General features: G+C 38.5%; 1 protein-coding gene across 2 annotated transcripts in view; it reads left to right on the top strand.

The window, feature by feature from the left end:
- Window positions 1–21,618, top strand: part of CDK6 (cyclin dependent kinase 6) — a 242,430-nt gene that overhangs the window by 157,489 nt on the left and 63,323 nt on the right. For both annotated transcript variants that reach the window (XM_041727653.1, XM_041727654.1), the window contains exon 5: window positions 14,890–14,999. In XM_041727653.1, the coding sequence (XP_041583587.1) occupies window positions 14,890–14,999 (110 nt within the window). The remainder of the gene's footprint in view (window positions 1–14,889; window positions 15,000–21,618) is intronic.

The following is a 21,618-nucleotide window of genomic DNA, read 5'->3' as shown; positions in this document are numbered from 1 at the left end:
AGTGTGATAAGTGCTGGGATTACGTGTCACTGAGAAGGACTAGGTGGGGCAAGGTTCACAAGAATTAAGAATGGTATTGTGAGAAGACATTCCAGAGAAAGGTCTCAGCATATGGCAAAGCCATGAGGCATGACACAGCACGCATGTTGAACAACCCTAAAGCCTCTGAGCAGGTTGACGAAAGTATTTGAGTGAAGGAGCAGCAGGCGATAAAACCAGAGAGGGTGAGAGCCAGATCATAAGGGCATTGTGGGTAAATTGGACTTGAACCTGACCCTAAAAGCTCTGGAGAGTGGATGGATTTTGAGCAGAAGTGTGGTGAGCATGGCTTCAGATGCAGTAGAGAGGACAGAGTAGGAGGAGGCTGACTGGTAGGAAAGGAGCCCAGAGGAAGTTGTGTGGCCATCAGGCGAGGACATAGGTGTGTGCAGTAGAATTGTCAGGATCTGACAGCCTTACTGATAGTGGAGTGAGTGGGGCGCCTGGGTAGGTGGCAATTTTGCTTGCAGAGAGAGAGAATCTAAGAGGAGAAGCAAGTTTCAGGGAAACGACAAAATGCATGCATTTTGAAATTGAAATACCTATGGGGGTCCTGCATGGTGATGTCCAGAAGACAGCTGGATATGTGGGTCTGCAGAGTTCTGGCTACAGTTGGCCCTGGAGGATATCTACAAATGATGCTCTCCAGGGAAAAGCTGAGAATCTCAGCCTTAAAGAAAACAGGTGTCGGGGCACCTGGATGGCTCAGTGGTTGAGCGTCTGCCTTTGGCTCAGGTCGTGATCCCCACAGGGAGCCTGCTTCTCCCTCTGCCTGTGTCTCTGCCTCTCTCTCTTTGTGTCTTTCATGAATAAATAAATAAATAAATAAAATCTTTTTTTAAAAAAAAGGGAAAGGAAAGAAATAAAAGAAGTATTTTAAGGGACTGATGGGGGAAGAGACCCCTAAGTGGGAGCACACTAGGACAGAACCCTAGCATTCTTCATTTGAATCACTACAGCCCACTCCCCATTCCCACTATTTTTCAGCCAACTCATTTGACTTGCTGCTTTCCTAACCTGTGACCCTCTCTCCGGGACTGAGCGGTTGCTTCTCATACAGTGGGTACCCTCGTGATAAATCAAATTGAAGTTCACTTGGACCCTTAAGGCTTGATAGCCAGAGTAGTAGAACCTTTTTTAGATTGATCTGTTGAAACATTAGCAAAATGAGAGAAAAGTATAATGTTCAGAAAGAGATGGTAAGGATCACTGGTCTCCTGAAAGGTCAAAAGTCTGGATCCCTGAACTCTACCTTGTCCATCCTTCAGTGGGTGATCATCATCGCCCCTTGGGTACAGCACGTGGGCTCCTGACCACTGAGTGACTCTTCCCTGAAGATTCCTTTTATCTTCACTTGGAGGGAACACCTCTCTGGGCTAGGTTTCATTGCCCTTCAAATCTTCTCGCACATCCTCTGAATCAGATTGCTTCAGCCTCACCTCCCTCCACAGATCCCATTTCTTTTTTAAAGATACAGGATTACTCTGAGGTACTCAGTTATTATTAGACATTATTGTCCTCATATCCTCCACTCCAGTCTAGCCAAGTGCCTCTGTCCACCATCAGCACTGCTCCAAGAACTCCCTGCGCTTTATTCATGTATCCAGCCATCAGATAATTCCTGAGCACCGTTCAGGCATGACGATGATCATACACTGTGACCAGAAAGTTGAATGACTATAATGGAAAATAGAAGGTTCAAGTGCTATAGAAATGCAGGGGAGTTTGGGGCGCCTGGTTGGCTCAGTCAGTTAAGCATCTGACTGTTGATTTCAGCTCAGATCATGATCTCAGGGTTGTGAGGTTGAGCCCCATGTTGGGCTCCGTACTCAGCAAGATGTCTGCTCTAAAAATAAATAAAATCTTCTTTTAAAAATGTAAAAATAAAATTTAAAAATGTGGTAGAAGCCCAGGAGACAGCGGTCGTTTCTGGATGTGGAAGAACAGGAAAGTCTTCATGGAGGAAGTGATATGTAAGGATTCAGACCTGCAGAGACTCAGGGAAAGAATATCCCACAGAAAGCACAGAAGCAATGACCAGGTGATTGGCAACCAGCACATCTAAATGGGAGCCAGTGTCTCCCTTTGTGAGCCAGGACAACTGTAGGTCCTGGGAAGGACAGATAGCCTTCGTGCTAATAATGAATACGTCAGAGCAGAGGCCACAATCGTTATTGGCACAATGCTCAGAATCTCATTTTTGTGTAGACCTTGGCCATTTTTGTCATCTCTATCAAAACATCTTGTTCTGGCCCTTAGATTATAAATAAGTCTATTTGAGGTGACTCCACTATTATTTGCTGCAAAGTACTTTGTGGGTTAACTTTTTTTGTTATCTAATCCTTAAGAGTTTCCATTGAACTGGCTTGGCATAATTCTGATGATGATGTTAATTGTGTGACTTTAAAGAGCTGAATTTTAAGACCCTTTATGAAAAGTCAGCGAAATTGCCATTAATTTTTATTTTCATTTTGCAAAACCACATTAGTCTTCTGGAAGGAAAAACAACATACATACCAGAGAGTTTTATATTGATTAGAGCATAGTTCAGAAAGCTTAGAGCATAGTTCAGAAAGCCTTCACTTTGGCAGTGTCAAGATTGAGTTCTTCCAACGACTGTATACATATTCCTCAGAAATCCTTATCTAAGTTTGTATTTGAGATGAGATATTGAAGCGGACCCCAGAAGAAAAATATCAAGGCACTGTACCCTCCATAAGTGATTACTACACCAAAGGACAGACAAGGATGTCCAAAAATAAGAGTTCTTGCGTTTATACAGTATGTACCTTTTTTAAAGCTTCATGACCACTGCCACATTATGTGACCATCGTCACATCATTAGAGATGACAGCATCTTAGAATGCTAGCAGAAGTCACCTCACAGATCTAGTCTAAATGCCCACATTGACAGAAAAACGAGGCTTAGACAAGATTTTAACATCCATGCTTGTTTCTTCATCTGCAAACTGAATGTATTGGTCAAGATCCCCTGGGAAATAGGTCCCAGTGCACATTCAAAATAATACGAGGAAGTTTTGTTTATAGAGTCCAGATTTACAAAGGGGGTTTTAGGGGAAGTACAGTGAAGGTGCTAACTGGGGTCTCAGTTGCAGCCAAGCTTTCATCATTCCCAAGCTTGATGGGAGCCATTTCTGGAATCATGTATTGCCCAGGATGGACAGACTGCGATGGCAGCACAGCCAGCCCTGGACAACCTCAATGGGAGGAAATCTGGAGGTTAAAGACTCTGCCTCACTCTTCTCCCTTTCCCTGAACTCCTGCCTAGGCTTCGCATTGGTCAAACCCAATAAGAACATGGAGGCATGTGGAAGGTACAGATCCATTCCCACCCCACAGTGCAGAGACCATCCAGAGAGGCAAAAGGAAGATGACCAGCACAGCGTTCGCGATGTGCTTTTCTACTCTTCATGCTTGTAGCCATATAATAAGGATGGTTCAGATAACATCTACAAAGTATTTTCAGGATCTTGGTGAAAGGAACATGAATAAAAGACTGTTAAATCGGATATTAAGTAAGAATGGTTTACTCTGATGTATTGAGAGTCACAGTTGGCTTTGGCTCTCCTTTATCTTATACTGTTATTGGACTGGTTCAAAAAATTGTAAGATCAAAGCAGTTTAAACAGATACATCCACTTGGGTAAATATCCTTGAAGTCCCCTTCCCCCGTCTTCCACTCTCCTTCCTGTTGCCAAATCCATTCAGCACCTCTAGAGGCTGTTAATACATGTAATGATTGTAATAAACATCGTATTTGCTTTGGTTCCAGCTGGCTCCAACCACTAAACTCTGTCCATAGTTCCTATTGTTGTCTTTGCTTAGTAGACAACTGCATTGTTATCATGTATCAAAGAGGCTACCTTTGTCATAGATTTCTAAATGTTGGTCTTTATACATTGCATTCATAGATTTTTCTGTACATGTTTCTAAATTTAAGGTCATCCGTGATATTTTAAGAATATTTAGAATTATTAAATACAAAGAACTTTTGGGTAGAATTGAAAACATTCTTTACTTCATGCACTAAACCCTTGAAACATTTTTTTTTCACTTTTGTCTATTCCTTAAAAAGCTTTAAAGTAAAAATTAATGAATCTGCTTCCATGTGACAGACTGGTTTTAAGTTAGGCAGTCTTCCATAAGAAAATTGTAGAGTCACAGAAGTGTAATAATTCCAAAGCAAATAGAATTTATATTTTACTGTCAGGAAAAATTGTTATAATTTGTTCTCAAAAACTTGGAACTTCTATATTTTAAATCCCATGAAATCGCAGAAATTGTCATCATTTGAGATATGTAAAGTGAGAAATTACAGTGATATGTAAAGTGAGGACTAAAGGGCTCTGGATCAGCCACATAAATTAGAATGTGGAACAGCCACATAAATAGCAAATTAAAACTGGGGACACTGTGACATACGAGATAATATTACATAAACTAGGGAACAACAATTAGACTTCTATCTATTGCAAAAAATAGTAATTTGTTATTTTTAAATAAGGCCTTGGACATTGTTGGGATTTTTTAGAGAATTATTTAGAAATATAAGTCTTCTACAATCCATACTTCAAGCATGTTGAATTCCACAAAGATTAAACCAAAAAAGATGTCTCTGTAGACAAATGCTAATAGTTCAAATAGAATATAAGCATACACCTAATTAATAAATCTGATTCCTCTCACTGTTAACAATGATTTACACATAGACCAACAAAAATCTTAGGGCTGCCAAAGAGATTTTAAATCTTTATTTTTATTGAAATTATTAAATGGGAATTTGACGAATAGTTGCCATGCCATTCAGAGCACTGTTCAGAATTGAATTTTGAAACCTTTTCCAAAATCCGTTTTTTTTTTACAGAAATCATTTAACCCCAAAAGTGAGCTGAGTTTTTGAGTCCTATAACTATAAAGTATTTTAACAGTTTACATTAGGGTGCCTGGGTGGCTCAGTGGTTGAGCATCTGCCTTTAGCTCAGGTCCTTCCTGATCCCGGGGTCCTGGGATCGAGTCCCACATCGGGCTCCCTGCATGGAGCCTGCTTCTTCTTCTGCCTGTGTCTCTGCCTCTCTCTCTCGGTCTCTTGTGAATAGACAAAATCTTTAAAAAAAAAAAAAGAAAGAAAGAAAAGAAAAAAGTTTACATTAAAATATCTCAATGTAAATATAAAATCTTTTCCTCTTGGTTATCTAATTATAGCCTGTGTGCTTGCCTGTTGATGTGTGGATGTTTGCAGTGCTGAATTGAAGGTCTTGTGTTGGATGTTGAGGAAGGAGCACAGAGTTGAAAGCAGTCAGTCCTGGTTGAGAATAACAGCTCCTCCTCATCTCAGCTCAGTGTTTCTGGCCAGATGACTCAGCCTCTCTGAAATTCAGTTTTCTCAGCTATAAAATGTGCTTACTGACAGGAACTGACTGATCTTGTGCCTCTGAAATCATCCTCTATCCCCTTTTCTTTCAACATTCAGCCTCCTGCACTGTCACGTTTTTGTGGCAACTATTCATTTACAACTCATGTCCATGTAGAGAGTCCTGGCAGCCATTTCTGCATGCATATATGACTTCTGGATTACACCCACACATAATCTGTTCAAAACGTATTTATTCATTTAACAGTATATCATGGACATCTTTGTGTGGGAGCACAAATGAGCAGGAATGAGAACTACCTCATCTTTTTTGATGGCTTGATGGCTGAACAGTAATTCCCCTATTGGAAATCATTGTGGGATAAACATCCTTTTGAATACGTCTTTGTATACTAGACTGAATATTTCAGATAAATTCCTGCAAGTAGAACTCTTGACATGGGCACTATTCCTTTTATAAATACTGTCAGATTGTCCTCTAAAAAGGTTGTGCCAGTTTACGGTATGAAACAGTTTCCCCAGAGTTTAGGGATAGAGGGAACTTTCCTCAACATCTTAAAAGCCATCTACGAAAAGCCCACAGCAAATATCATTCTCAATGGAGAAGCACTGGGAGCCTTTCCCCTAAGATCAGGAACAAGACAGGGATGTCCACTCTCACCACTGCTATTCAACATAGTACTAGAAGCCCTAGCCTCAGCAAAAAGAAATAAAAGGCATTCAAATTGGCAAAAAAGAAGTCAAACTCTCCCTCTTTGCAGATGACATGATACTGTACCTAGAAAACCCAAAGACTCCACCCCAAGATTGCTAGAACTCATACAGCAATTTGGCAGTGTGGCAGGATACAAAATCAATGCCCAGAAGTCAGTAGCATTTTTATACACTAACAATGAGACTGAAGAAAGAGAAATTAAGGAGTCAATCCCATTTACAATTGCACCCAAAAGCATAAGATACCCAGGAATAAACCTAACCAAAGAGGTAAAGGATCTATACCCTAAAAACTACAGAACAACTCTGAAAGAAATTGAGGAAGATATAAAGATATGGAAAAATATTCCATGCTCATGGATTGGCAGAATTAATATTGTGAAGAAGTCAATGTTACCCAGGGCAATTTACACGTTTAATGCAAACCCTATCAAAATACCATGGACTTTTTTCAGAGAGTTGGAACAAATTATTTTAAGATTTGTGTGGAATCATAAAAAATCCCAAATAGCCAGGGGAATATTGAAAAAGAAAACCAGAGCTGGGGGCATCACAATGCCAGATTTCAGATTGTACTACAAAGCTGTGGTCATCAAGACAGTGTGGTACTGGCACAAAAACAGACACATAGATCAATGGAACAAAATAGAAAATCCAGAAGTGGACCCTCAACTTTATGGTCAACTAATATTCGACAAAGGAGGAAAGACTATCCACTGGAAAAAAGACAATCTCTTCAATAAATGGTGCTGGGAAAATTGGACACCCACATGCAGAAGAATGAAACTAGACCATTCTCTTGCACCATACACAAAGATAAACTCAAAATGGATGAAAGATCTTAATGTGAGACAAGATTCCATCAAAATCCTGGAGGAGAACACAGGCAACACCCTTTTTTAACTTGGCCACAGTAACTTCTTGCAAGATTCATCTATGAAGGCAAGAGAAACAAAAGCAAAAATGAACTATTGGGACTTCATCAAGATAAGAAGCTTCTGCACAGCAAAAGATACAGTCAACAAAACTCAAAGACAACCTACAGAATGGGAGAAGATATTTGCAAATGACATATCAGATAAAGGGCTAGTATCCAAGATCTATAAAGAACTTATTAAACTCAACACCAAAGAAACAATCCAGTCATGAAATGGGCAAAAGACATGAACAGAAATCTCACAGAGGAAGACATAGACATGGCCAACAAGCACATGAGAAAATACTCCGCATCACTTGCCATCAGGGAAATAAAAATCAAAACCACAACGAGATACCACCTCACACCAGTGAGAATGGGGAAAATTAACAAGGCAGGAAACCACAAATGTTGGAGAGGATGTGGAGAAAGGGGAACCCTCCTGCACTGTTGGTGGGAATGTGAACTGGTGCAGCCACTCTGGAAAACTGTGTGAAGGTTCCTCAAAGAGTTAAAAATAGATCTGCCCTACGACCCAGCAATTGCACTGCTGGGGATTTACACCAAAGATACAGATTCAATGAAACGCCAGGACACCTGCCCTCCGATGTTTCTAGGAGCAATGTCCACAATAGCCAAACTGTGGAAGGAGCCTCGGTGTCCATCGAAAGATGAATGGATAAAGAAGATGTGGTTTATGTATACAATGGAATATTACTCAGCCATTAGAAACGACAAATACCCACCATTTGCTTCGACGTGGACGGAACTGGAGGGTATTATGCTGAGTGAAATAAGTCAATCGTAGAAGGACAAACATTATATGGTCTCATTCATTTGGGGAATATAAAAAATAGTGAAAGGGAATAAAGGGGAAAGGAGAAAAAATGAGTGGGAAATATCAGAAAGGGAGACAGAACATGAAAGACTCCTAACTCTGGGAAACGAACTAGGGGTGGTCGAAGGGGAGATGGGTGGGGGGTGGGGGTGACTGGGTGACGGGCACTGAGGGGGGCACTTGACGGGATGAGCACTGGATGTTATTCTATATGTTGGCAAATTGAACACCAATAAAGAATAAATTTATAAAAAAAAAAAAAAAAAAGAAATACTTTCCCCATACTATGGCCAACCCGGAACACTGTCATTTGTTCCTTTCTGCTAATCAGGCAAAAATGATACCCCTTTATTGTGATGATTTTCTTCCTTTATTCCTTCCCTCCTTTCTTTTAATAGGATTAAATATCTTTGATAATGTATTTCTTCTTGTGAATTCTTATTATATTCTTTATCCATTTTTCTGTTGTTTTATTTATGTAATTTGTTTTAGATGTATTATCCCAGGTTGTTATTTGTCTTTGTCTTAATTTTATACTGTTTACCAAGAGAATTACAGTCTGAAATAACCGGATCTGTTCATCTTTTCATCTCAAGCTTCTAGATATCCCTTCATGCTTAAAAAGGCCTCCATAGCCCAAAGTCCTCCTCTGTTTTTTTCTAATACATTTTCCTAGCTCTACTTTATACACTTAGATCTTTCATGAATATACAGTTTCTTCTTAGACATGGTGTAAAGTATACACCAAACTTACTTTCTTCCAAATGATTGGCCAGTTGTCTTGCTTTTACATGTTGAAGTACATTTTCTCTCTCACTAAGATGAAATTCACCTATAAGAATGTTAAACTCCATAAATAATAGATCAGTCTCTTTTGGACTTTATTCTTTTTTTTTTAACCTGTTAGCACCTATTATTTTGTTCTCTGTACCTTAGAGTTTGTTTTGGTAACCAAGAATAAATCCTCCTCATCTTAATTTCTCAGACTATTTTTGGCTCTTCTTAAGCATCATTCTGCCAGAGGTCCCATATTGTCAAAGTTAAATTCCTTCCCCAAATCATTTCATTGTTTTAGACTTTCTTGTTAATATAGGAATGACAGTTACATTTATAATAATGTTTTTTCCCATCCTAGTCATGGTCTGTCTCATCATCTATTTGATTTTTAAGTTATTCAACAATAGTATATCATTGTATTTACATAGATTTTGCTTTTTTTAAATTCTTCAATGTTTTATATTTTTGTTACTATTGTGAATAGTATCCTTTTTACATTATATCTTATAACTGACTTACTAGGATTTGTCTATTTATTTTATATCTTATATCAGCCATCTAAACTATTTATATCTTAAGAATACTTTTGCTTCAGGGCAGCCTGGGCGGCTCAGCAGTTTACTGCCACCTTCGGCCAAGGGTGTGGTCCTGGAGACCCAGGATCAAGTCCCACGTCAGGCTCCCTGCGTGGAGCCTGCTTCTCCCTCTGCCTGTGTCTGTGCCTCTCTCTCTCTCTCTCTTTCTCTCATGAATAAATAAAATTTTTTTAAAAAAAGAATACTTTTGCTTCATAAATTTTATTTACCATAATATAAGGCCAATATGTATAGGGCAGAACCCTTAGAAATACAAGGAGATTCTGGGAGAAGGAAAACAAAAATTTGAGTCTCTTCCAGAGTTTGACAAAGTATAGAAAAATAGAAGGAGCTGTATGAGACCAACTTGTATTAGGATTGAACTTTACACTTAAAAGAGAGTTACTCCCAGGGTGCCTAGGTGGCTTAGTAGGTTAAGTGCCCAACTCTAGATTTTGGCTCAGGTCCTGGAATTGAGCCCCAAGTTGGGCTCCCTATTCAGCCAAGAGTCTGCTCAATGATTCTCTCTCTCTCTCTCTCTCTCTCTCTCTCTCTTTCTCTCTCCCTCTGTCCCTCCCCCTGCTCTCTCTTGCTCTTTCTCTCTAAAAATAATCCTAAAAAAAAAGAGAGAGTGAGTTACTCCCCTGAAACCCTATGACACAAAACCCAGATGTGCACATAGTCCTAGAGAAAGCAGTAACAGATTATACCAAGTAGGGGCACCTGGGTGGCTCAGTCAGTTAAGTGTCTGACTCTTGATTTCGACTCAGGTCATGATCTTAGGGTCCTGATATCCAGCACCCCCGTGGGGCTCCACACTCAGCCAGAGTCTGCTTGAGACTCTCTCTCTCCCTCTTCTCCCTCCTCCTCCCCCTCTGCCTCTCCCCATGCTTGCATGCACATGCATGCTCTCTCACATAAATAAAATCTTAAAAAGATAAAATGAAAAAATAAATTCTACAAAGTAGAAATTTGCAGGTTACTTTCTCTGGCCATGAATTTCTAAAGCTGGAAATCCAACAATTAAGAGATAACCATAAATAACATGACCACATGGAAATTTTAAAATACTTTTCTAAATAATTTATTCATTGAAGTAGTTTACTCTTGGATTAAAGGGAAAATTGAAGGTAAATTACATATTCTTTAAATAATGTTATATCATTAATTAGAATTAAAAATAAATCAAGTTTCAATTCAAGTAGATAGACTGGTACAAAGAAACTACTTTTGTCTTTCAGAAGATAAAAGTAGAAAAACAATAAATTATAAAATAAAACAACCATTCTCCCAAAATGGAAATAAAACTCTATGTCAGTTTTTTTTCAGTAAATAATATAACTAAACTCCTGGAAAACCTGACTTTTACAAAGAAAAGACAAAAATATGCAACATTAAGAAAAAATAAAATTTTCTCTTCCTCAGAAAACTGAGGAAACACATGGCATGACAATAATTATAAGAAATATTATGTACAAATTTAATCCAACACATTTTAGAATCTAGAAATTCTCATGAAAATCCTTTATTACTACCAAAATTGACTCAAAAGGAGATTAAAACCTAAACAGACTAAGAAGAAATTCAAAAGATTGTTGAAAGCATAACAGCTAATGAAGATCCAGATCCAGATGGTTTTATGAATGAGCCCTTTTAAGAGATTATTTTGATCTTGTTTATAATATTCCAGAACATAGAGAAGGCTAGAAACCTTTCATATTTCTAATATCAAAACAGGAAAAATTAACACAAAAAATAAAACTGCAGCTCAGTCTCAGGAATACAAGTTAATATTCTAAATAAGTATTAGCAAATAGAACCCAAGGGTCTATTAAGAGAGTAATACACCAATATTAAAAGAATAATACAGCAAGATTAGGAATGATTAATTCCAAAAAGGCAAGGATTGTATTAGGATATCTGCTAATGGACATACTATTCGTAGAATGAATGAGAATGATCATATGGTCATTATTAATAGACATTTTAAAGATATTTGATAAAAATTAATTATCCATTTTGAGTGGTAACTAATTTTTAAAAGGACTAGAAAGGAACTTCCTAAACATGTCAATGTAGTTATTATTTTAACTGTCTAGACATTTTGCTTGATGATCATAATAGGTACACTGATTAAAGTACTCAAAATGAAAAAGTCCCACTAACATGTAATCCATCAGAAATCACAGCCACTTTAGAACGGCTTAAAACAATGCAATATTCAGGTTAAAATTTTCATCCCATATGATGCTAGACTTTATTTCAAATGCTGCTGAAAAAGTAGGTGTGTGCCTTTACACTGTGTATGTCTATAAACCACTGAGCAGAACTTTATGAATCGTTTACGCCTACACCTTTTTTTGCAATGTATCAGAAGAGCAGAGAAATGTCCCCCCAGCTAGAAATATTAATAAAGCAGAAATAAATAATTCATTTATTCATTCATAATTCATAGAGCCCAGAACTGAGTGCTCTTCTTAGCAAATGTAGTAAGTACCTTCTTCCTGGGGAATGACTGATAACCGAATTTTGCCAACTTATCTCCTAGCAATGATTGGCTTAAAATTGTCAATTTGGTATTTGTTTAACCCCAGTTGTTATGTGAGCAATATCGTGATGGGTATTTACAGATGTAATCATGGTTAAAATCAAGTCCGTGTCCTCTGCAGCAAACCATTTTAGGAACTATGTTACAAGGTATGATTTTCAGGTGGCAGTGGGTTCAGGGAGATGATAGCATCAGAGCCAGGCTTTGTAGGATAAGGGGAATTTCCACATGTGCAGAGGAGAAGGAAGAGCTTTCCAGACTAGAACAGTGCCAGCTCTAAAGCATGGAGGCAGGAGCTAGAGGTTATGTTTATATAATTGAGTGGGCTCAGACCTAGTCAAGGGTTAGTGTTACCTGAAAAACTGTTATATAAAGAGAAGAAATAAAAAAGTGAAGGAAGAACTCCAGGGCCCCCATCATGGAGATCCAATTCAGTGAGAGACAGAGAAGATCAACACATGTTTTTTTTTCTTTTTCTTTCTTCCTTTTTTTTTTTTTAGAGAGAGATTTTTTTTTAATTTCTTTTAGAGAGAGAGCAGGGAGAGGCAGAGGGGGAGAGAAAACCTCAAGCAGACTCCCTACTGAGCAGGGAACCCAAATTGGGGCTCAATCTCATGACCCTGATATCATGACCTGAGCCAAAATTAAGAGTCAGACACTTAACCGACTGAGCCACCCAAGTGCCTCTAGACATATGTTTTTTAAAAGTCCTATGAATAGGGCACCTGGGTGGCTCAATTAGTTAAGCATCTGCCTTCAGCTCAAGTCATGATCTCAGGAACCTGGGATCGAGCCCCATGTCAGGCTCCTTGCTCAGTGGGGAGTCTGTTGCTCCCTCTCTCTCTGTCCCTCTCTCTCACACTCTCTCATGTACTAATAAATAAAATCTTTTTAAAATAAATAATAAAAGCCCGTGGATGATTCTGATGCACAGAGTTGAAACTCAGTGCTGTGGTCTATTATGTGAGAAGACTGTAAGAGTTATGGAGATACTATACTATGGTATATGGAGATACTGCAGGATATGCTGCTGGAAAGACATATTGGAGCCAATGATAACTGGGTGACACTATTTGGTTTTGGAGGGGTTTGTTTGCTTCCTTTTTTAAATTTGTTACATCACCACCATGCCTCCATTAGATGTCAACCAGATATCCCTTACACGAAATTTGACTCCTTGTGTGAATTCAAAGCAACACTAGTTAAATCAGATGAAGAGGAGGAACCAGTCAAGAATCTTGTTTCAGTTCGATACTGCTGTATAATCTCCCCAAAACTTAAAAAAATAGTCATTTTATTATCACTTGTAATCCTGTGAGTGGACTGGACTTGGCTAGGCAGTTCTGTTCCCTGTGACATGGGCATGAGTGGCCCACAGCCATGTGAGGGACTGGTCCGACTTGAATATCCAAGATGGCTCACTAGCATGGCTTTCAGCCGAGAACTCAACGGGGCATATCCACTAGAACATCTTTGTGCTTCTCACTGCATAGCATTTCGGATCCAGAGGAAGCACCTCAAAAACAAGCATTCAAAAAGGCCCAGACCGTAGGGCACCTGGCTGGCTCAGTGGAGCATGCGACTCTTGATCTTGGTGTTGTGAGTTGGAGCCCTACATTGGGTATAGAGGTTACTTAAAAATAATATCTTAAAAAAAAAGGCCCGACTACCAAGCTTCTTCTAACCTAGTTTTGATAGTCTCAGATGCATTCTCTTAGTTTAGTTGACCAAATCACTAAGACCCAACTCAGATTCAATGGAAGGTGACTTAAACTCTTTCTCTCTCTCTTTTACGATTGTTTAAGTTTATTTATTTATTTGAGAGAGAGAGAGAAAGTGTGAGCTCTGGGAGGGAGAGGGAGAGAGAATCTGAAGCAGCCTCCACACTGAGCACGGAGCCCAACATGGGGCTTAATCTCAGGACCACAAGATGGTGACCTGAGCTTAAACCAAGAATCCAACACTTAACTGACTGAGCCACCAGGCGCCCCAAACGCCATCTCTTGCTGGGAGGCACAGTGTGTGTCTACAAGGAAGGAAGGAAATAGATGGCAATCATGTTTTGGAGAATTGCGACTGCAATCTGAACACACCAAGTACTGCAGCACCAAAATACATAAAGGAGAATTGTCGGAAATTTAGATTGATGTCAACAAAAGTGCAATTAGACAAAACAATAAGTAAGGATAAAAGGAATCTGAATAATATAAAATGCTTATGTAATAGATTTATGTATTGAATTCCTTACCTGGCAGTAAAGAATATTTCTTTATTTCAGGGATCCATAGAATCTCTGTTTCCCTCCAAAAGAGAAGCACTTGAACCCACATATACTGATATAAATCTGAAGCCCATAAATGTGTTTGTTCCCTGACCTCTCAGCCTTGCAGAAATAGTCATGGCGGGGTCTGTTTCACCCAATTCTTGTATTAAGTGAGATTCTTCCTCTTTGGGAATACTGTCCTCTGGATGACTTATTTACACATGGTGTAAACAATTGAGTTATATATTCTCTCTTAAGTTCTTAGTTTTTTATTTGTTTTCTGAAAAGAGTGGCATTGAGGAGGCTTTATTTTGATTCCCCACAGTCTCATGATAAGAGTAGTTTTGACTTGTCCTGAGTGTTCTTTATACTTCAAGGTCAACATCTAGCAACCACTGGAATCATTTTCTGATTTCCCAATAATGCTGGCATAAGAACCGAGCTGGAATCTTTGCCAACACCTGTTTTCCTTGTATTGTTTGTTTTTTTTTTTAAGCCCCTTAAAAAAAAAAAAGTAGTTTTCAAATTCATGTGTTTTTTTGTTTTTGGGGGTTTTTTTAGTCTTTACTCTGCTTTCTGAAACTCAATTATTTTACCATCCTAATAAGAAACACAGAGTATGAGCTGGGGACCCAGGTTGTGGGGATGATGTTATTTCCTGGCCTGTCAATGATGAATCCTAGTTACTTATTGCTTCTAGCTCAGTGTCCTCATACAATGCTAGGTGCTCTTTCTGAATTGGATCTTGGCTATATACCACCCAAGGTAAGAAGTTGAAGCAACCAACCCTGTTCCACAGTAACGCTCAGATCCGTTTGCCCTTGCAGGTCGTCACACTGTGGTACAGAGCTCCAGAAGTCCTGCTTCAGTCCAGCTATGCCACCCCCGTGGACCTCTGGAGTGTTGGCTGCATATTTGCAGAAATGTTTCGTAGAAAGTAAGAAATATCTTTTGTTTTGCTCTGTCTTCATTGGAAAGAGACATTTTGGGTCTTCAGTAATTTAAGTGGCAACATAGCATTTCTGTTTCAAGTAAGGTCATGAGTGTGTGTTTGTGTATCTCCATATCCACCTGCTTTGGGCTGCCACATTCAAGCTTGTCCTGGAAAAACATTCTTGGTCCTTAACAGTGAAGTTTTATAGGACTCTAGCTTCCACCTCTTGGAGATTCAGGGAAGGAAACATGCCATTGCCCCTGCAACTTATTTTTGTGGGTGATGATGGGACATAGAAATATGCTCAAGGTGGACTTTGTCCATGGTAGAAGGACCAGGGCTGTTACATGTATGGAAATTTTGATGCTGAGAATAGTTGCTTAAACAGAATGTTCAGGCTAAAAAGGACCAGGCAAGGAAGATGTCAGCACTAGTTCAGAATACTGCAAATGCTGTCAGACTGAGGAGATTAGACATATTCAGGCATGACAGAGAGCAAAGTAAGGACCAGGGATTTAGAAATTATAGAAATAAAGGTTTTTGGTCAGATGTGGGAAAAAATCTAATATTGGACAGTTGTCTGAAGAGAAGATTGGGGTTTGTGAAAATAGCACATTCTCATTAGGTGTCTAAGAAGAAACTAGGTCACCCCACATTGGAGGTGTTTTCAGTGGCACTAGTAGAGTAGGCAGGTGGGCTGAATGACCTCCAAGGACCTCTGACTCTTAGGGTCTGTAATTCATTTGTTTGACTTTCAGGTCACAAGAAATAGCCAAACAATATTGTAAAGATCTGCCGGGAAAATAATCCATACGTGGGTACTAAATTCAGCAAATCAAAATTAAGCAGAGAGCCTAATCATAATCTGTTAACTCGTTGTTTTCTATTTTTAGAAATAAAAATAAAAGAGAAATAAAAATTCTGTTTTCCATGGGAAATGTGAGTTGGAAAGCTGAGTATATATTCCTATTATACATGTTATGTTCAAAATGTCAGCTACACAGTAGCTCAGAAGAAAGAGAAGTGGTCAGCCATTCCTGGTCTGTTCTTTTGTTTTAACCAAATGAAGTTTAGTGCTTATAATAAATTTGGGGACCTATTTTTAGAACTCAGCATTTTTTTTTTTTTTTGAACTCAGCATTTTTTATATGTGGCTCACAGGAGGGAATCATGCCAAAGAAATCAGAATACTTAGATGTTCATTGCAGGCCTACTGTGTGCCGAGTACAAGACCAAACCTCTGCCCTTCTGTTACCTTTTTACACCTCCCCATGAAACATAACTGATACACAGTGATAAATTTAACTGACATCACGCAGCTAAAAAGTAACAAGAGTATTGCTCCAAATGAAGTCCTGTGCATTTTAATCCAGTGTTGTTTTTCTATCAAGGAGAGAAGAAAAAAGTAATATTGAAGGTAGCTTCAGTGTTTGCCCAACAGGCTAAATAAGTGATTTGGGAGTGTAGTTCTTGTACCAACAACCTCAGTATCTCTGAGGACCTTGGTAGAAATGCAAATCCCATCCCCTCCCCCAGGGTCCACTGGATCAGAGGTTCTTGGGCTGGGGCTCAGCAACCTGTGTTTGAACAAGCCCTCAAGGTGATCCTAATTCACCCTCCAGGCTAAGAACCACTGGGTTGGATGACAGGATCACCAGGGATGAGCAGTCTTTAAATGTGCAACTCCCAGATCTCTCCCTTAGAGATTCTGATTCATTACTGGGCTGGGGCCAGGCATTCTTGTTTTTAAAAGTACCTCTTGTAATTCTTTTCATCAAACAGGTATAGAAAACATTGTGTTAAAGGATTATGGTCACAGGTGCCTGGGTAGCTCAGTCAGTTAAGCATCTGACTTTTTGATTTTGACTCAAGCCATGATCTCAGGGTCATGAAATCAAGTCCTGCGTCTGCCTCCCCACTCAGTGGGGAATCTGCATATCCCTCATTTTGCTCTGCCCACCTGCCTTTTCCTGGCTTGCTTTCAAATAAAATAAATAAATGAAATCTTTAAAAAAAAATAAAGGATATGGTCAGAACAGGAAATAATTTACTGTCAGCATTGCAGGATGGAAGTCAGGACAGTTATTCTAATTCATCTCATAAATAAGTTCATTAAGCTGAAAGCTGATTCAAGAAATGTACGGTAGAATTAGATTTCTGTGTCTAGAATTGTCCTCAAATACAAAGAATGAGTCCTTCTTTTGTAATGGGATGAGAGTGGTCAGTTATTCTTCAATAGTACAAGACTTGATACCAGCCACTATTGATGATAAAATCAATATCTTCCTGAAAGATGTTAAAAGATAAAATTTAAGATATGTAGTATTAAGCATTCACTAGTAAGGAACTTGCTATATTTCTAAGTATAGCTAGTCACTACTTATGGAACAGTTGCAACCTAAATTTTCATTTTAGAGCATTAAAACATTTCCCACTGAAGTGGCTTGCAGAATCCTATGTAAGTCTAGCTTGTGGAATCCTGTATAACCTGGAATATATATGAAATGTTATTGGTGCTAATTCATCAAAGCCCATTTTCTGTTTATAACATTTTTTCTGTGGGAAAATTCATTCTTTGTTCTAATCCACTATGACAGGGATATACCCTTATTTTCACCCTAGCATGAGAAGGGGGTACTCAGTGTTGGAGACTCAGTGAAGGGCTCCTTCCATGATGGCAGCAACAGCCAGCCTCAGTTTGCTGAGGAAGTGAGATGGTGGGTAGAGACCCATTGGCTCTTTAGAGATGCACAAAAGAAAGTTACCCTTTCTTGGAGCCTTGCGTAGAGGTAATAAATTGATAATTAATTGCCTGAAGGAGGAAGCAATATCAGAATCCAGTCCTCTGTGCCTTTCTGGCTGAAGAATGAATCCAGGCTTACCATACATCATTCCTGGCCTGGGTGTTCTATCTCCTAGGTAGTTCCTGCTGGTTTGGCTTTGACCTTGAATATGGCTGTGGGATGTGACCCTGTTCCTGCTCTGTTCATGTTTGGTATTTCCTGTGATAACACCAAGATATCTGAAAGTGCATGCTTCTTACTCATGCCAGATGAGTTCTGAGGTCTAGCCCCCAGCTTGACCTGATTGTAGCTTAAGTCCTGAGTCGGTGTTGACACGCCTATTGCAGTGTCCAGCTGAATTTACAAGCCATAGATTCTGAAAGCAGACTCCTCATTACCTTAGGTTAATCCTAAATCAGAGAATGTGGCATTAGCATGTGTCTACCCCGGGGTTCCTGCTTGTTATTATGGCAATATTTCCCAAATGTTGTCATCTTTTTTAACACCTTCATGGTTTTTCCATATTCTTGAAACAACTATACTTACTTAAATTTTTACCCTAAACAATTTACTTGTTTTTTTTAGTTGAAATATAATTGACATATTAGTTTCAGGTGTACAACATAGTGATTCAACATTCATGTACATTGCAAATCAATCACCACGTTAAATCTAGCTACTATTTGTCACCATTCCAAGTTATTATGTATTATTATTAACTACAGGCATACTTCATTTTATTGTGCTTTGCAGATACTGCCTTTTTTTCTTTCTTTCTTTCTTTCTTTTTTTTTTTTACAAATTAAAGTTTGTGGCAACCCTGATTCCACCAAGTCTGTCTGCAACATTTGTCCAACAGCATTTGCTTATCAGTTCATGTCTCTTGTCACATTTTGCTAATTCTTGCAATATTTCAGACTTTTTCATTATTATCATATTTCTTATGGTGTTCTATGATCAATGATAAGGACCCACCCAAAACTCAGATGATGGTTAGAATTCTTTAGCAAAATATTTTTAATTAAAGTATATACATGGGCACCTGGGTGACTCAATGCTTAAGCATCTGCCTTTGGCTCAGGTCATGATCCCGGGGTCCTGGGATCGAGTTCCGCATCCAGCTCCCCGCAGAGAGCCTGCTTCTCACTCTGCCTATGTCTCTGCCTCTCTGTGTCTCTCATGAATAATTAAATAAAATATTTTTAAAAATTAAGGCTTATAGGGATCCCTGGGTGGCGCAGCGGTTGGGCGCCTGCCTTTGGCCCAGGGCGCGATCCTGGAGACCCGGGATCGAATCCCACGTCGGGCTCCCGGTGCATGGAGCCTGCTTCTCCCTCTGCCTGTGTCTCTGCCTCTCTCTCTCTCTCTCTGTGACTATCATAAATAAATAAAAAAAAATTAAAAAAAAAATTAAGGCTTATACATTGGTTTTTTTAGACGTAATGCTATTGCACACTTAATAGACAACAGTATAGTGTAAACATGACTTTTATATGTACTAGGAAACCAAAAAATTGATTTGATTCACTTTATTGATACCCACTTTATTATGGTTGTCTGGAACCAAACCCACACTATCTCCGAGATTTGCCTATATTTCATTTATTTCTGTTCTCTTATTTATTATTATCTTCCTTCTACTAACTTAGGCTTTGTTCTTTTTCTGTTCCTTTAGGTATAAGGGTAAATGCTTATTCTTGAAGTAGATCTGTATCACTGTAAAATTCTTTTTTTTTTTTTAAAGATTTTATTTATTCATGATAGACCTAGAGAGAGATTGAGAGAGAGAGAGGCAGAGACACAGGAAGAGGGAGAAGCAGGCTCCATGCTGGGAGCCCGAGAACTGCCGTTGCTGTGTCTCTAAGCTTTTGGACTATTGTGTTTACCTTTTCATTTGTCTCAGGTATATTTTGATTTCCTCTTTGATTTTTTTCATTTACCCAGGGGTTATTTAGCTGCTTGTTGTTTAGCCTCCATGTGTTTATGTTTTTTCTAGTTTTCTTCTTGTAATTTTTAGTTTCATACCATTGTGGTTTGAAATGATGCTTTTATATGATTTTAATCCTTAAATTTATTAAGACTTATTCAGCCACTCTGTGCCTTTTGATTGGAGCAGTAGTCCATTTAAAGTAATTATTGATAGATATGTAATTATTGCCATTTTGTTTATGACTTTCTGGTTGTTTTTATAGTTCCGATTCCTTTCTTTTGTTCTCGTCCCTTGTGAGTTGGTGACTTTCCTTAGTGTTATGTTTATATTTCTTTCTTTTTATATTTTGCATATCTATCAGAGGTATTTGGTTTGTGATTACCATGAGGTTCCTATATAAGATCCTATATATTATAGCAGTCTATTTTAAGTTGATGGCTGCTTGAGTTCAAGCACATTCTAAAAGCAGTACATTTTCACTCCTTCCCATCCATGTTTTATGTTTTTGATGTTATATTTTACATACCGTTTTGTATATTCCTTGACAAATTATTGTAGTTCTAGATAATTTTATTCCTTTTGCCTTTTAACCTTCATACTCGCTACAAAGTGGTTGATCCCACTACCTTTACTATAAATTTACCTTTTTACCAGTGAGATTTTTTTTCATGATTTTCTTCTTTCTTGTTATGGCATTTTCTCTTCCATTTAAAGAAATCTCTTTAACATTTCTTTTAAGGCCAGTTTCGTGTTGATAAACTCCTTTACTTTAGCTTTTGCTTCTCTGCAAAACTCTATATCTCCTTCTATCCTGAATAATAATCTTGCTGGTTAGAGTATTCTTGGTTGTAAATTTTTCCCTTTCAGCACTTTAAATATATCCTACCAGTCTCTTCTGGCCTGTAAAATTTCTGCTAAAAAAAACAGCTCAGAGTCTTTTGGGGGGTTCCCATGTTTGTAACTATTAATTTCTCTCTTGTTGCTTTTAAGATTCTCTCTTTAACTGTTGACACTTTTTGAATATAATGTGTCTTGGTGTGGATCTCTTTGAGTTCATCTTTTTTGGGACTCTCTGTGCTTCCTGGACTTGGATGTCTTTTCCTTCACCAGGTCAGGGAAGTTTTTAGCCATTATTTTTTCAAATAGGTTTTCTGTCCCTTTCTGTCTCTTTTCGCCTTCTAGGATCCCCACAATATGAATGTTAATATACTTGATAGTGCCTCAGAGGTCCCTGAAACTATCCTGATTTTATTTTTTATTTTTTTCTTTTTGCTGTTCCATTTGGGTAATTTCTACTTGCTTGTTGTCCAGATCACTGATCCATTCTGTATCCCCTAATCTGTTGATTCTCTTAATGTATTTTTCATTTTAGTGACTGTATTCTTCAGTTCCAATTGTTTCTTTTTTATATTTTATAGACAATTTACTTTTTTTTAGCCTCATCCTGAGCAAAAATATATAAAATCACAGATCTGATGAACTAGTTCTTATTTGTTTAGTGCACACTCAAATATATAACCTTAAAACTATTGAGTAATGTAGTCCATGTTCAGCCCCTAAAATCATCTCTCTCACATATCAGGTGGTCTATGTTGCATGTGGGAAACCTTGTAACAGGTGTTTCATTAGTCTACAAGTAACTTACAGCATGGCCACTAGATGCAAGACCCTTTTTTAGAGAAGAAATTAAATCCTACTGGGGAAGAGAGGCATTGCATGCATGATTAGCTGATTAGCCTGAGCCAGGATAAGTGTTCTGAAGAAGCATAGGGTTCTGTGAATAGATATAATGAGAAGACTCTTTCCAGGGAGGGAAAGCAGTTTCTCACTGGAAGGCCAGAAGTCAGGATCAACCTTCCCATACAGGCCACATCCCAGCTGTTTATATAAAATTGTTGAGGAATAATCA

The sequence above is a fragment of the Vulpes lagopus genome, chromosome 13 (assembly GCF_018345385.1).
Source record: "Vulpes lagopus strain Blue_001 chromosome 13, ASM1834538v1, whole genome shotgun sequence".
NCBI classification, from domain to species: domain Eukaryota; kingdom Metazoa; phylum Chordata; class Mammalia; order Carnivora; family Canidae; genus Vulpes; species Vulpes lagopus.
This window is presented reverse-complemented; position numbering and strand designations above follow the sequence as displayed.